This window comes from Coptis chinensis, chromosome 1 (assembly GCF_015680905.1).
Source record: "Coptis chinensis isolate HL-2020 chromosome 1, ASM1568090v1, whole genome shotgun sequence".
In the NCBI taxonomy this organism is placed as follows: domain Eukaryota; kingdom Viridiplantae; phylum Streptophyta; class Magnoliopsida; order Ranunculales; family Ranunculaceae; genus Coptis; species Coptis chinensis.
In genome coordinates this window covers 31,393,650-31,410,644 of record NC_141456.1, presented here as the reverse complement: position 1 = coordinate 31,410,644, position 16,995 = coordinate 31,393,650, and the positions used below count along the sequence as shown (strand labels likewise).

Here is a 16,995-nt window from a genome sequence, read left to right as displayed (position 1 = left end):
ATCTCCATAAAATTTCAGTTAATTTGGAAACCTTCAACATTAGCAACAAATTATTGCAAAAACTCGATATTTTTGGACCGTTAGATTTCTTTTTAAAGATGACAACAACTTTTATCTATGTTAGAAATTTCCAAATGAATTGAAATTTTGTAGAGATGATCTTTATGGTAAGTGCTTCATAACCACAAAAAATTAGATTTGTATTCATTTTATAGATGAACTTTTACCTACTTATTTATTTTAAATTAACTTAAGTAGTTATTTTTTAGAGAATGATTGTATATGTATAGGCGAGGAATTCGTTTACCATGGTTTTTTATACCATAATAATAAAGTATTAGTCATTGGACCTAGCCCTAGCCCTAGCCCTAGCCCAAGCCCTCTCAACTGCAGGATATCAAGCAGCCTGAATATGAGAACCTTAGATTACCATTTACATTGCTGTCTAAACAGAACAAGATGTCAGAAAGTGGCGAATCCATCTTATGTTACCTCAAAGTAAGGGAAACTTTTTATAAATACTACTATTAGGACGTATTCAGCATTTTGGAAAGAATTAGATATCGAAAGGAAGTTAAAGCTTAAAACCCTGTCAAGTAATAATGAGGGCAAGCCACTGTCAAATGACTAATGCTAGTTTACATGCAATTTATAGAGGGAAAAAAAAAAAAAAAAAACCTAAATCCAATCATGATTTCTCCATTATAATCTTCACCTGGTTCAGAATACGGAAGTAATCAAAGAAAAGAGAGGAGTGTTTGCCCTCGAGTCCATCTCTTGTGCGACGGTTGCTTCCACTGATGTTATTACAAGGGCTTCCTCCTATTAGTAGATCAAAACCACCAAAGGCATTGACAAACTGCTCCAACTTCTCAGCATCAAGCAGCTGCACATCAGTAACATCAATCAAATTGCCCTTCTGGCTTGTTGACTCCCACCAGCTCCGAAGTATATTTCTACTTGATTCTGAAATTTCAACTGAAACAACATTCTTCAAAGGGATTCCAAGTCTATGCAAAGCCACTTCGGCACCCCCAATACCAGAGAAAAGAGAGAGGACATTGATTCCATTAGGAAAAATGTTCTTCAAGACTGAGAGGTGGAAGGCCACCGTATCAACCTGATTTAAGGTTATATTTGACAAGTAATTAGGTAACAATAAGGAAAATAAAATACAGAGAGAGAGAGAGAGAGAGAGAGAGAGAGAGAGATGCTCACCTGAAAGGAGTTCCCAAGTCCACGTAATCTTTCAGTCCTACTAATTCCACCACCTCTTGTATGGTCCTTTGGGAAACCTAAGAGTGATTCCATCTCATCAGGTTCAAGTGGAGCAGCTTTATTCTTTCCCACCCATACCAGGTTCCATTTTTTACATTCATTGATTACGTACTTTTGGACCTCCAAAGGTGGATCACCTTCCCGGTCTTCAAGGGATTTGCGTATCCTTTCAGTCAGCTTTGCACTTGCTGTGCATGTCTGTACGCAATTCAACTTGGTCCTCTGGTCCCACGAAGGCCACCACTTCTTGGTTGAAGGAAATGCTTCATGTATCGTCTGTGGAGGTATTGGCAGAAGAGGAATTCTATTGTCAATTGGAAGATTGTGGATGTATCCTCTTTTCCTGCAGGCAGCACTGAAATACTTCGAATCCACAAACTCTGGCTCAATCTCATACAAAAAGCGAGAAATTGATTGCCAAACTCCCTTTGGAGCAAGGGCTACATTTTCATAATAAAAATATGGAGGTCCTACAGCTGCCTCAGGAAGTGTTCTCCGAAAGATAGGCCGGGGTTCACTTGGGAGTCCGAAACCAATCATAGGATTAGGGAGACAAACTGTCTCACCATCGTCACTTCTTCCCCATAATTTCTTTTCTGGCCTTCCCTCTTCTTTGAAAGTTCTTCTCTTTTTGTTTTGGGAAAGAGATATATGACTTCGTCTAATCTGTGAAAATAGGGAATAAACTGCGATCAGTTATGGAAAATCCAACCTAGTTAGCTTTAACATGGTGATCACTTTGAGTTTTCTAAATTTCCATGAAACTATACTGGTAAGTTATTTCATAAAGCATTGAACTCGATATCTACTGATGAAAATAATAATGAGGAACCTCATCTCCATTGGAACTTGGATATGTTGGTCTTGCTATATAAGCATCAGCTGCCTTTGCCATTTGAGCAGCAGATATGAAGTCAATAAGTACCGAAACTGAAGCATCTGGACCTGCAAATGTCAATAGAAGATGTATAAATATCAATATAGAAAAATCTTACATAAGAAAATGGTGTGTCTAAATATACAATTTCCTAAGACAGATTACTGATTCCAGATTCTGGCTCCATTCGGGTTCTTGCAAAAGCTAATCGACAATCTATCATTATTACACAAGGAAAAAGAAGATGTATACAATGTGATTGGTGGAGCTTAAAATTATTAATAATAATATTAGACAAACAAGGATGAAAAGGTGATTTAGACGGTACCTTCACATACAAGCATTCGAAACACTGTACTATTAAATATATGGCCTCATTTCTTCTCAAATTTTATTTTAATCAAGCTCATGCATTGAACTAGGACATCACGACTAAGCATGCATACATTAGCACACTTATCATTTGTCATCCCACCTCTCACAAATATATCCCAATCCATCCCCCTCAGCAAGATGCTATGAATGGGAGTGGCTGCAAAATACAAATTCACGGCTCTCCATATAATCCATGACTTTTCCCACTGTATGACATAATCTCAGCTGCCACTTGGGTTTACAAAGTCAACGAGATCTTCCATATATTCCAAATAATAAAAACTTACAGCGCTAAGCAAACAAACGATGACTTACAAACCAATAGTGTCACAATTACAAAAAAATCACTAAACTGCAGTTGGCACATCCTACTTCACTCTCCCGGTTTGTTTATTTTTTCCTTGTTTTCTAAACAGACCACCATGGTATGTTTTCTAAGGGGTGGGGGGGGGGGGGAGGAAATAATACAAACAAAGTGAAAAATATAATTAAATAAATAAGTTGCTAACTAACACCAGAGATGGACAGATGGTAGATCCCCAATCCTAAAATCAAATTCCTAAAAGAATAACCCTCTCTCTCCAGAATCATCGATGTCCAATACCACAAGTAGGCTTTAACATTACTAGAAGTGACTTCAACTGAGGCTGGTTTGTTGTTGAAAATAACATAGTTTCTCGTTTTCTAAACAGACCACCACGTTGCATAAGGATCCAAAGGCCAGATGCATTTCCCATAGGTCGTGGTTGGTGATAACCAGCTTTGGAGACACATAACTACTGAATGAGGGCAGATGGTCTGACTCACATTGATTCCCACTGGTTGAAGAATGGTCTTCCACAATTCATTGCTGAAACATGAGGTGGTCTGTTGTTTCATCGAATTGAGCACAAAGCACACATTCTTCTGCCACGTCCTTGCCTCGTGCACGACGTTGATCCGTCGTCAGGATTTTACCTTGTAGTACACACCATAGAAAAAGTGCACCTTAGGAGGGACACCACATGCCAAGCTAAGGATAAGATCTTTGGGGGTAGTAGCTTGGGGCAGATAAGGAATGTTACTGACCGGAAGTTTGTAATAAGAATGAGAACTGAAATTGCCACCGCTAAGTGCAAATCCCTTACACCATCTACAACCCAATTGACAACTTCGGGATATCCCCTCGAGAGCATCCAACATGCGAATGACGCCATCTAAGTGCCAATCCCTTACACCATGCCCCCACTTAATATTCCAAGTCAGCGCATTAAAATCATGTGATCCTGTACAAACCCATCCTTATCACTAGAATATTGGAATAACTCCTCAAATTCATCTTTGAACGGTTTATCCATGCACTAAGCATCCTTCCAGAGTTTAGCTTTGTCACCTTGCCCCACTTTGTTCATAACATTTTCTTTAAGTTTGTCTTTGCTAGCTAGAATGCCACGCCATCTGGTGGCCAGCTACCCACCTCTGGCGAGCCAAATGTGGCTGAATCCTTCTATTAGTCTGGTTGTCATATCTCAATACCCATTCGCCCAAGAGGAACTTATTAGTTAAATGAATATTTATAATGTATAAGTTTCCCATAAATTTTGGTTTGCAGACATTCTCCCATGCGACTAGGTGATATTATCTGCTCTCCCCCAAAAATTCACGTAGAAAATCTCTGATAATATTATCCAATTTCTTAGCGGCGCTCATTGGAATGGTAAGCAACGTGAGCTGATAGGTAGGAATGATAGAAAGGGTGTTGTTGATGATTTTCAGTTGACCTTCCTTGGCAACATTTTTCTTTTCCAACCGCTAAGCACACTTTTCTAATACGGAATCCCAGACTAGTTTGTTTTTTGTAATCGGCGAGTCTGCGACGCACCAAGGGCTGTCAATGGATCGGTTTGGGTCGGATTAGAAAATCCGAAACCGAACCGATAAGATAATTGGGCATCCGAAACCAAACCGATAATGTTATATTTCATCCGAAACCGAACTGAACCGAACCAATAAAATATATTGCAAACTGAAACAGAAACCAAACTGACCCAAACCGAAAACTATAAAATCAATTAAATTCTAAATCAAATCAATTAATTTTAGACACACAATTGATAAAACCTATACAAAATTAAACATAAATATTACTAAAATGTCATCTTATCGGTTTGGGTTTATATCGGTTCGGTGGAGGGCAAACCAAATTTCCAACACCCAAACTGTTTTTTATCGGTTTGGTTCGGGTTGGTTATCAGATTATTGAAACCCATTAACAGCCATAGACACACCCAATGGCTACCCAAGATATTTGCAAGGAAAATGTCCATTCGCATATCCCACAACATTAGCAAGAAGCTCCAAATTGTCCACCTTCCCCACTCCAATAATAGATGCTTTGGCTATGTTAGTTATCAAGCCGGAAACAGCCTCAAACCAGAAAGAACAGCTTTCAAAACCAATACTTGAGCCATTGAAGCATCTAAGAAAAAGATTGTATTGTCTGCAAGTTGTAACATGGGTACTGCAGGACTATTATTCCCAGCAGTAAAACCCTCTAACGACCCCCCTTGCATCGCCTTTTGAATCATTCTTAGGAGGGCTTCCATCACGACATCAAATAGGAACCGAGAGAGAGGAACTACCTATTGGGGCACCGTTGATCATCACAGAGAAAGATGTGGTCGACACACATGTCAACATCCACTGAACCCAGTTGTCACCAAAACACAGTTCACTAAGCATATATTTAAGGAGACTCCAACTCATGTAATCAAAAGCTTTCATGATACGAACCTTGCATATGATACCTTGAATATTTTGACGAATCCTCGAATCAGTGCATTCATTGGCTACCAACACACCATCAAGAATTTGTCGCCCCTCAACGAAAGCACCTTGAAATGTAGGGCCTGCTTGATAACCCATTTTCCCGCTGGCAAATCGATATTTTCCCACTTAAACCAATATTTACCGCTGCTTGATGCGATATAAGGGTCTGCCAAATATAAAACCAGTTTGCCGGCAAAACCCTCACATGGCCCTATTTTCCCACTCCAAGCAGGAAAAAAAAATCCATCTCAGGGCTGGATATATTTTGCCAGAGGAAATCGACCAAAATTTTCCCACTTCAACCCTAAACATTGGCAAATCATAATCGCTATCTCTCCCACACACTCTCTCTCTCTCAAGCGCCGACAGTGAGTTCTCACTCCCTCTCTCTCAATTTTAAGAAATTCAAACTAGTGTTTTTTCATATTGAAGTGGATTTTGACTTTGAGCAGAAAACAAATTTCAGTTGTTGCTGGGTTGCTTATACCTTGTTGAGAATTGAGCACGTGATGAACTGAGGAGGAGGCTTAGTGTGATATATGTAGTCACTGTTTTGGGTATGTAATTGCTCTTTCTATTACAGATTTCTTCTTCAAAACACTTCTTCACGATTCACGATTTGTTCCTATAGAAAGTATAAAAGTTCTTGTTGGTACATGCCAATTTTACTAAATAGGTTCATATTACTCAAGGAGATATAGTGGGAAAAGCAGTAATTGTATCTTGGTTAACTCAAGATGAACCTGGTTCAAATACTGTGTTGTGATGGAAAGCAAATGACAAACAGAAGTCTAGTGCTGAGGGCAAAGTGCTTACCTACAAGTTCTACAATTATACTTCTGGATACATTCATCATTGCACCATCAAGAATTTGGGATTCCGTACCTTTTTATTTTTCAAATCTTTTTTGGTACTTGAATTAATGTGTTCTACTTAAGTTATTTAGTGTTTAAATTCAGTTATTATGTGTGTACAATGCGCAAGCGTATATAATGGAACTGGCACCATGCCAAGTGAAGTTATTTACGCTTGAATGTTGTCGTACATGTGTGGTATTGTATGAGTGTGTGTATTACAATTATTATGTGGTGTGGTGTGTGGTGGTGGTGGTGGGATGTGTGTGTTGTAGGTGTGTGTGGTGCAAGTGGTGCTGGTGTGTGCGGTGCAAGTGGTGTGTGTGTATGCTGCTGAGGTGTGGTGTGTGCTGCAGGTGGTGTGGTGTGTACTGGTGCAGGTGGGGTGGTGTGGTGTGGTTGTGCTGGTTTGGTGTGATGCCCGCTCGTGTGTGCTGGTGCAGGTGTGGTGTGATGTGGTGCAGGTGGAAAGATTTTCTAGAGTTGGGGGAAGTGAGGAGAATGAAAGGAGGGAGCAGAGAGTGAAGTAGAGTGGGTGGCGTTTGAGTGCCATTCCTTTCTTCTTGCTCTACTCAACTCAAATTTGGTGGAAAACAAGTTGGACTTGGGTCATTGGTTTCTGAAGATAAGTGTAGTCATTTTACATTGTCAAAATTTATATATCAAATTTTTAAAAAAAGAAGAAATGGTGAAAATAAAACTTCAATGCTTCTGCTCTTCATCTTCTCATTGACCATAAACAAGCTCCTTTGTAATCAGAAGACGTCCTTCCAAGAGAAATAAGGAAGTCGGATTAATGGATAACAAATTAACAACTAGTACGATCCTAGATATCAAGACATGATAGTGGGCAGTAATGCTCTAGTCAATCATTTCTATTCAACTTTTGTTTCCTACATTTTCGTCAATGTTGTCGTTGGTGTTCTTGATACATTTCATATTTCTTTACTCCAATCAAGACACTCCTTTGTAAATAATATGAATTAACTTTTAATATGTATGAACCATTTTAAATACAAAATAAATTTTAAAAATTATTTGCCGGTAGAAAATTTTGTGTTATCAAGCACTAGCAAATCTGGCAAATGTCATTTGCCAGCATTTGCCAGTTGATGCAAATTGTGCAAACAAGCAGTGGCAAAATAAAATTTTCCCACTAGATATATTCCTGGCAAATTTTTAAGTGGGAAATTATTTTCCTACTATATATTTGCCCAGCAAGTGGGAATTTTTATCAAGCAGACCCGTAGAGACTAAACGAACAGCTAAGACCTTGGAAATAATTATGTAAATGCCTCCAATTAAACAGACAGGCCTAAAACCTGACATATACCTTACCCCACCATGCTTCGGAACAAGAGTGATGTATGTGGAATTGTTATGCCAATCAATGGATGCTGATTCCTGGAACAATTTCCCTACAGCCATGGCATCGTCCTTGAGAAAGTGCCAACTGCGATAGAATTCCATATGAAATCCATCTGGACCAGGACGCTTGTCTCCTTTTAAATCCCTTCAACACGACCTCAATCTCCTCAAGACTAATATCCCTCTCCAGCCACTGTTTTCTTTCCTCAGATTTTTTTTCAAAATGCAAGCCCCTCTGGAGTCAGCCGGATACTTCAGTCTCTGTATAAAGAGAAGAATAGTACTCTAGTCTGTGATTTTTCAGCTTTATCTGACAATATTCTGCTGCTCACCCGGATTTTAGAGATGTCCTTGATTCTATTCCTCATGTTGGCCACTGTTGGTACATCCATCACCATCCTTATCTCACCGTGCTATGTTTCTTTTACTTCCATAAAAACACCGTGTGCACCAGTGGCCTCGTGTAAGAATCTGCGACTACCATAGCACAAAAACTATGCTTTTGGTAATTGATCCACCATCTAGTTGGCTCTGGGAGAAGGAGTATTGATGATAATATCATTCCCGAAAGCCTTCTTTCCATTACTAGCGGTGCCCAACATATGATAAAAGATGAAAAGAATACATCCCATGTTCCTCTAGCGAAATGACATTGAACTAATTCACATCCTCACCTTGAAATCTTGAATGCTTCAAAAAGAACATTAAATGACGGTGTCCAAACCCCTCGCACTGAGCTTATCAATAGTGTGGATGTGCCCAAAGAAAGCCACCCATGTGAAAAGGGTAACTACCCATATCCTTTTGTGCGGAAAATAGACAATTTCATGCACCTCAAACACCTTCTGGGCATTTATCTTGCCTTTATCCCACATCCATCTGTATTATCCTACTAGTCAAATTTCTCACCCTCTTGATGGAATGTTGCCAAACACATGCACTTCCAATCATATAATAACTCATTCAAAACTTCACCTCCTGAACCAAACCATTCTCTCCTCTGACACTACAATCCGCTATATTGGAAGTGATCTCATAGATAGAGGCCAGTTGGCCTCTTTCCTACCCAAAGGTCATGTCAAAAGGATATGTGCACCAATTCCATGATTAAGGAATGACCACTTTATAACATTCACCCAATCCTCTAACAATCCCCTTCCAAAATGCTATACCATATGCACTGCTACCCTTTGTGGGTTTCATGTTCTCCCCTTTCGCATACTTTCCCACTAACCCTTGGAACACAAGTTCTTAAAGAAAGAAAAAAGTCAATTACATTCTAGGCGATGAATGTGAGGGAGTCTAACCAAGATGGGTTAGCTGGTGGAGGTTGCTTGACCAGTAATAATTGTACAGCATTGAAGTGAGCACCAAACTGAATTTTATGATCTTAAAGTTTAAAACCTGAAGAACCAATCAAACCTTAAAACAACTTGAACAATTAAGCACAGGATTGGTTTTCATTATCATGTTGCATGGCTGCATGCAATTACTCTACAATTATCCATTGAAGGGAAAAAGAAAAGGGAGAGGAAACATATAATGAAAACCCATTTAAACATACATTTCAGTCTTTCAGATGTTAACAAAACAAAGTGAGTTATACATCTTCAGCTGAAAAAAGGACTAATGCAGCCGTTATGCTCTTAGTCAACCTAATTTCTTTATTAACATTTTCATACAAATATAAGAAAAACTACACAAATGGAATATATATTATTTGGTAAAATAATAGCAACCGTGAGCTAAACAAAAGTAGAACAGTATCATGTGGGTGTCCGCACACCGTCGACCAAATGTTTATAGAATTATACATACCACATCTATCCATAGCTATTGAAGCCTCGGCCATAGGGTAGCCCATATCGACTAATTGCTTTAATGTATTCTCCTTCTCAACCAGCGGGTCCATGTTTTCCTGGAAGAGAGGATTAGTTAAATTAACATACAGGCTTCAAAGAAAAGTCGATTTACAAGATACTCTACAACATTTGAACTAATATTGTTGGCAAAACTAAAGAAATACATCAGTAATGTGTTGCCAATTACAATGATGGCATTGTCCTTAACATGTGAATCATGTGGCACCAGCCTCCAAGAACCCCGAAGACGTCTAAATTCCTATACACATTAATATAAATTTATAATATTAGTTAGCCATTTCTTAATAAATTTGCACTACTTACTAAAGAAGCTCTTGCAATTTAGCCATGGAACCGATGACGTTAGAAAACTTGTTAGCAATTCGAGATATGACAAAAATTCGGTACGGTCAAATATTCAGTCAAAAATTCGCAATACGGCAATTATGTAGTGTTTAATTAATATGCGTTTTAAACGTTTTGTTGCAAAAATTCGGAAGTAAAAAATTCGTGATATTATATTAATAAATATTAATAATAGTTGTCATTCTTTACAATATAACAAACATATCTAAACAATTTAGCTACAAAAACATTGAAACCAATTGAATGGCCCACATAGGTACTTTCATTTATTTGTTATTGGATTGAAATTACCGTTCAAATTTCAAAATACACACAGCATGACATGACAATTTAAATATTGCCCAAAAAGTATAAAAACAAAGCTTTTGGATTAATTTATCATTTGGACTTGAAGTAAGAGTGAGGACATAAAGTACATAAAAAATAACAAAAGCGCAACCGAATTTTCATTATTTATTTATTTATTTTTTAGCCGAATTTTTGAAAAATTCGCCAAAATCCGTATTATATGTTTCAAGGCAAAAAATCGTAAATTATTCCGAATTTTTCAAACATTCGGAAGTATTATACGTTTTGCCCTTCAAAAATTCGATTCGCGAATAATTCGGCGAATTGCTAACAAGGCGTCAAATATGTTCGTCTCTCTTGGTTTTCTATTGTCTTTATGTGTTTCACACATTAAAGTGCGGCAGAAAAAACTGTATGGTTCCTTTTTTACTATGATAATTGTTACACGAGTGAGATCAATAATTATTACAATGTGGTTCGTGTCATATGGTTCCTACTTTTACTGTGATTTTATCTGACATTTAATTAGGAAAAACTCCTCCATGTGGAGCCAACCACAGCCAAGTACACTTTAAACTATCAATTATTCTTACTTGTAGGAGCCACCATATGGTGGATTTTGCCCCATACCAGGCTTTGTTGATTGTATGCTCATTTTGTACCAACTTTTCTTGACTTCCTTTTTTATTGACTCTGAATCCCTCTTAAAAGAGAGGATTGTAAGGAAAAATGTGACTGGTTTAATCTGGAAGGGATTTGGAGGGGTATATTTGGAATTATGAAAAATAGCAACTGAAAAAAATTTCTTGTGCTTTATAGCAGGAGAGTTATTAAAATTTATTCTAATTAAACATTTAGAAAACTTAATATTTTTGGCATTACGTAATTTAATCATTTTGAACTCTTTTCTGATAATTTCATCTTGAATGAGTTGAATCTAATTTACAGTAGTACATTGTGTGTTGTAATTATTATTTTTCATACACGTGTAAACAAACTGTTTATTAAACAAAAATTATTAATTAAAAAAATGTGGAAGTTCAAGAATCGCACAGCGTGCATGCGCATATACTTGTATTTAAAAAATAAAGAAGCAAACCCAGTATGCACAACAAGCCAATCATCGGTAGGAAATGGGAAGACTCAGGTGCATTAGCTCTCATAAGAGCAGAAACAAAGATAGTTCATTTTAGTACGTATATACCGGTGGGATGATGAGTGATGGAAGTTTACACAAAAGAAAGGAGAAAGGGTTAGGGTCAGAAAGGAGGAGATCGAGTATAATGGTGGGGTGGTTGTACGCATGACCAAAGGCTGGTGACATTTTGTGGGGGTTCTACCTTTTTTTTGCATTTTCTATTTCCAACGTGTCGAATCATTCCTCACCACATGTTATGTTCTTTTCAACTCATTATTTTTTTTATCCTTCAGTCCTTCACATCCATTCTACTACTGGTAAAATTATATTTTAGATATTGAATAAGAGAAGAAGAAGAAAGTTTGGAGAAGATGAGAGAAAAGACCTTTCGGCCTTCTCTCACACACATATAAGAAAATAGTGTGGTTTACATAATAAAAACTACAATTGGTGATAAGTGGAGAGGCCCCAAGATTTATGTACTTTTATGCGTGGCTAAACATATCCCATGTGGGACTAAACATCTCAACACACCCCCTAACGTGTTACTCGAACCTAACATGTGGACAAACACACTTGGGTTACGTGGAGTAAAGAACAGTCCCTTTGAGCCAAATACAATAGCCCGCACTGATACTATATTAAAGATAGACATCCAACTTAAAACCAATTGGTGATAAGTGAAGAGGCCCCATGATTTATGTATTTTTATGTATGGCTTAACATATCCTATGTGGGACTAAACATCTCAACAGAAAAAGTCTAAAATCCCCCCAGGAGAGGTCCCTTAGAGCTATAACTGGTTAAGCTTGATGTCATCCAAAGATGTTATGCTATGTGTTGACAAAGAAGTTAGTCATGAAGTTATATATTTGCAATTTAGGATACTCATACACATGCAAATGCACTATATGAAATAACTGCTTATGCTTTACAGCTAATAGGTTTTTCAATAACAAAGCAATCAATGGGATATGTTACCTCATTTCCCAAATCACTCTCCATGTCTGAAAGTTCATCATGGATATCTTTTGTGCTTTCTGAAGAAGAGAAATCAGAAGAATCATCTTTTCTTTGTGCAGGAGACTGATTGAGCGCCTGTCAAGGTCAATATGACAAAAATGCCAAGAAAAAAAAATTGGTTCAAATAAAAGGAAGTATTTAGATATAACATCACATCTAATATTGAAATATGCTCTAGAGTCTTGTCTAAAAAAATGTAATATACGTCTCTCATGCCATGTAATATAGATCCACCATATTTTCACAAAATTTATGTCGGATGCACAAAAATCTATGTAATATAAACCCACCATATATCTCACTTTCTTTTTTTGGCATTTGTCCGTGTTTCGATACGTGTAGTCATGTCAATGTTACTTAGCCCTCATGGCATCCTGCAGCTAATCAAGATCATTGGTAGCATGATATATAATTTCATCACCAAAAGGTGATAGTTTCTGACCCAAATGTAAGGATTTAAACAATTTAACAACCTGAACATACGCTATCAAGGTTGCACTTGATATATAGCAGACTCGGCCAAACTTACGTTAGAAAAGCATAACGACGGCATTATTTTTTGTCTTGGATTGTGGTGAGATTGCCACCTTCATTATGATGGTGCAAAACTCAATCACCTACCAAGACACAAATATCTGGTTGAGTCTGGAATCTAAGCCATGACTTCATAGCGAGACTCATACCAAGATAAACCCTAACCCCTTACCCAATAGTAAACATTCTCAAACAAAATCCACCATACGGATATTTGCTTTATACCTAGCACAACATAAGTTACATAAGACTTCAAAGCACAGATAACCAAAAATGAAAACCCTAAGTGCAAACAATGAGAAGAAAATTAGGGGTCGAAAAGTAAACTTTCTGATACCTTTGGTCAGCGGAAACAAGAGAACACGGGACGAAAAGTTTCAAAAATGTTCATGCTCCATTGGCTATTAGGTCATGACAAAGTGTTCCTGATTATTACTGTATCTGGTTTACTTCATTATTGCACTAGTTGCTCTGAATATTTCACGTAGGATAGCTCATTCTACTACTTTGCATTCGCTATGACGATATATCTCTACATTTACTACGAAGAACTATTCGGTCAAGACACATGTAACCAATATAGCATCTGGAAAACAGGGAAAAGTAGGAAAAATGAAGACAGTAGGGAAAAATATATAAACTCACTGAATATGTTAGCAGGGTTTCTAGTATTGCTTCAGCATTTCCTTCACCTACAGGTACCAAACACAAGTTAAATGATAAGGTTTTCGAATTAAGCTAATCAGAAGTAGAAAAATGTATTTACCATTTTCCTGGATCGCTTTAGTCACCATGTCCCGAGAGAAACCCATTACAACAAATTCCGAAACCAACTTGGAGCAGGATGGGCCGGCGGATGAACTTGCCTAAAATAAAAAATTAGAAACAAAATGAAAATAGGGGAAGACGATGCCACAAAACAATTAGTGCAAATGAGATTAGGAGAGTCTAGCAACCGCGAAAAGAGTGGATGGTTACCTCTACTTGGTTGTAAGCAGTCCATTTATCAAAATGGTTATCCAATATTCATTAAAAAAATTCACAGTATGCTAAAAAAAATGGTGAATGGGATAATGGGATCTTCAACATCAAGAAAAGAAATTAATTTATACCCAGAGAGAAACACAGCTATAACAGCTTCCGGGTTAGGTTTTGATTAGTATAGTGACTTTGCCTGTCCAAGTTGTTGAATATGATATTCTTATTGATAATAAATTACCTCTCCAGGATCTGCAACAGCTGGTCCAAGAGGTATAATTGAATTTAAGAAAGATGATGATCGTAAACGAATTTCTTCTTCTTCATCGCTATCCCAGGGAAGTCGATCACTCTCTTCTCCTAAGTTTCCAACAGCACAAGACGTTGATGCTACACACTCAGGTACTTCTTCATCACTATCCCAGTGAAATTCACCAGCAGGAACCAACGGCAAACTCGGAGTTTCTTCTTCACTGTCCCAATGAAAATCATCACTCCCTTCTCCATTAGCATCCCCCTTTAACATAAAGACAACACAGAAGTAAAACAAAGTAATGCTAGTCAGACTTCTGATCCTTTCTAGAGAATCTCTATAACAAACAAAAACTCACCATTTATCAATAATTCCCAATTTCCCTCCAACCAGAAATCCCCAAACTGTTCAAATTAACCTAAGAAAGAAAAACATTTAATAAGCACCAAATCCACATAACACTGATTATTTAACATCGTCTCTAGTCAAACATGAAAACACCAAAACAACAATTCTAATTTATTTCAAACATCGTCATAATTTTAAAGCTCTTGGCTCCAAGAGAATCACTATTCACTAATAACAGAATAAACAGTAAAAATAACATCTTTTTACTCAATAATCAGTTCACTAAACATATTTAACATCAAGAAACCTCCTTTTTTTTACATTGCATGTATGATGAAACAATATATATAAAATGTGGTAAAAAAAAAAAAAGATTTACCAGAACTTGACAAAAGAATGCCTGGAGGGAAAGTGCAGAGGAGAGTGTTGATGATCTCGAGGAAGAGAGAAGAGAGGAGATTTTGTTGGCACTCACACATTGTTCATGAGTTTTTTTTTTTTTTTTTTTTTTTTTGAGTGCGGCGAACAAGGTTTAAGGACACGTGACAGTGATTAGACTTCGATGGAATAAACAAAAACAAACAGACAGTAAATAATGGAATCTATTTGTACAATCATTAGTTCGAGAATCTCTCAACTATGGGACCAGAAGAAGATTCTCTGGTCTTTCTATCCAACTGCTTGTGTTGACGGTTTCGTTAACGTACTTCCGTGTACACGTTGGATTTGGTCAAGTTTGGGAGAAGGACCAGTAGAATAAGTTCTGGTCCTTCTTTAAAAAGCTGAAGGCATGAATGTGCCTGACAGCCCCAGGACATTATTATGATTTACTTTTGTTAATTTTGGGATGTTACCCTCTTGTTATATTTTTATTTAGTATGTCACCCCTCTCATGTTTTTTTGAGTGGGGTGGTCAAATCACTTATTGCATGTTTGACACTTGCTTGAGATGTATCTTCAATTATTGACAAATGTTTGTGAGTTGCATACATGCCACCTTACTAAAAGAACAATAGTTTGTCTTTGGATTCCAACAACTTATTGGTGGAGTTTGCATAGATCCTTGGTGTAGGTTTGACAGGTTGCACACTTTTTAGGCTTTACCTACACTTTGTTGAGAAGTGTTATGGAGTTGCTTACGTGCTACCTCGTTAAACAACAACAGTGTTTGTCCTGGATTTCAACAATCTACTTGACAGTTTAGACCATAGTACAAAATATTCCGATATATCACGATATTTGTCGATATCTATTCAGATTTCAGAAAAAGATATATAAATATTTCGATATGTTTAGAGATATATACGATTGTAAATATCGGTGATATTTCAACGATATTTACGATATTTGGGATATTTGGAGATATTTGACGATATTTTGTATATATAACAATTTTATTTAATATTTATCATTATATTTTAAATAAATATAAATAATGTATCATGATATATTAAGAAATATCCATAGTATCCACAATATTTGTCGATATTTTGAATATATCTACGATATTTGTATGTGAAACAATATCAAATATCCCCAAAGAGAGAGATATATCCACGATACATATCCATAAATCAGAGATCGATAAATACCCATATCCTGATATTTTGTACTATGGTTTAGACTATAGTGCAAATGGATATCTAAATATTTGAATTTGATTCAAATTCGTTTTTGAAAAATCGGATATTATCTATTATCTGAAAATTTCAAATATCGAATTCGGATTCGCATAATTTAAAAAAAATTAATAGTTATTATATATAATTTATTTTTTTATTTATTATTGTATAAAATCATAAACTAATAATATAAAACTATAATAACAAAATAATAATAATAAATAATAAATATATATATTTATAATAGTTTTTATAGTGGTAAAATGAATTATTAAAGCAAATAAAATTTAATTAATATTAATTTTCAAATCGGATATTTATCTGATATCCGAAATCGGATTCGGATAATTTTTTTAATATCCGTCAAATTCGGATTCAGATTCGGTATAAATTTTTAGATTCGGATACAGACATATCCAAATCCGAACCTATCCGTTTGCACCCCTAGTTTAAACCCTTAGACAAAAAGTTCTTTTAGAGAGAAGGTTATGCAACTAATCAAATGGGTGACTTTACTTAGCATTCTCCTAAATTATTTGAAGAGGAGATATTATGTAAGGGCATCTTCATTGGGTATATAAATCTATGTAAATTTACACCCCTTAACAAAAAATTCTCTCCCAATGGAGATTGTGTAAACCATAATATCAATTATTAATTTGTAAAGCCGATGGGAAATTCTCCTCTTGTTTTAGAAAATAGTTAAAGTTTAGGCTGAGTCCAATGGTCTGCCACTTTCTATCTCTATCCCTCCAAAAAATAGTGTTATACATATAGAGAGTAGGTTTTGTTGAATTGATGGTCTAAACAATCTTACGCCACTTGAACTCGCGTGGTTTGAAACCCAAGTTTTTTTTAACTCCACTTCGACTAGTCGCAGAATGAAAACCAAAAAATAATAATTTAAACCATTCAGCGCCTCTTCAAATGGCGTAGAATAGAAACATACATTTTACAAAAAATGAAATTGCTCATACATACATCCGTAATAAAATAGAAGTAGTGGGGGTAGTGTAGTAATTC

General features: G+C 36.4%; 1 protein-coding gene across 1 annotated transcript; it reads right to left on the bottom strand.

Moving 5' to 3' along the window:
* Positions 1-486: 486 nt before the first annotated feature.
* LOC147523454 (DNA (cytosine-5)-methyltransferase DRM2-like) lies at positions 487-15,142 on the bottom strand. The gene is made up of 10 exons (XM_086598668.1): positions 14,730-15,142; positions 14,361-14,420; positions 13,991-14,266; positions 13,538-13,637; positions 13,417-13,463; positions 12,196-12,312; positions 9,379-9,478; positions 2,111-2,223; positions 1,219-1,944; positions 487-1,120 (listed from the first exon to the last, which is right to left on the bottom strand). Exons 2-10 carry the CDS (start codon positions 14,361-14,363, stop codon positions 689-691), a joined length of 1,914 nt encoding a protein of 637 aa, XP_086454794.1. The 5' UTR covers positions 14,364-14,420; positions 14,730-15,142; the 3' UTR covers positions 487-688.
* Between the last annotated feature and the right edge of the window lie 1,853 nt (positions 15,143-16,995).

What these genes read in the sequence shown, in the direction of transcription:
- LOC147523454 (XM_086598668.1), bottom strand. An exon ending in AAACCCTGCTAACATATTCA is followed by an intron (nt 12,313 to 13,416) that starts GTGAGTTTATAT and finishes TGACCTTGACAG; the next exon opens with GCGCTCAATCAGTCTCCTGC. An exon ending in GACTTGGGAACTCCTTTCAG is followed by an intron (nt 1,121 to 1,218) that starts GTGAGCATCTCT and finishes ACCTTAAATCAG; the next exon opens with GTTGATACGGTGGCCTTCCA.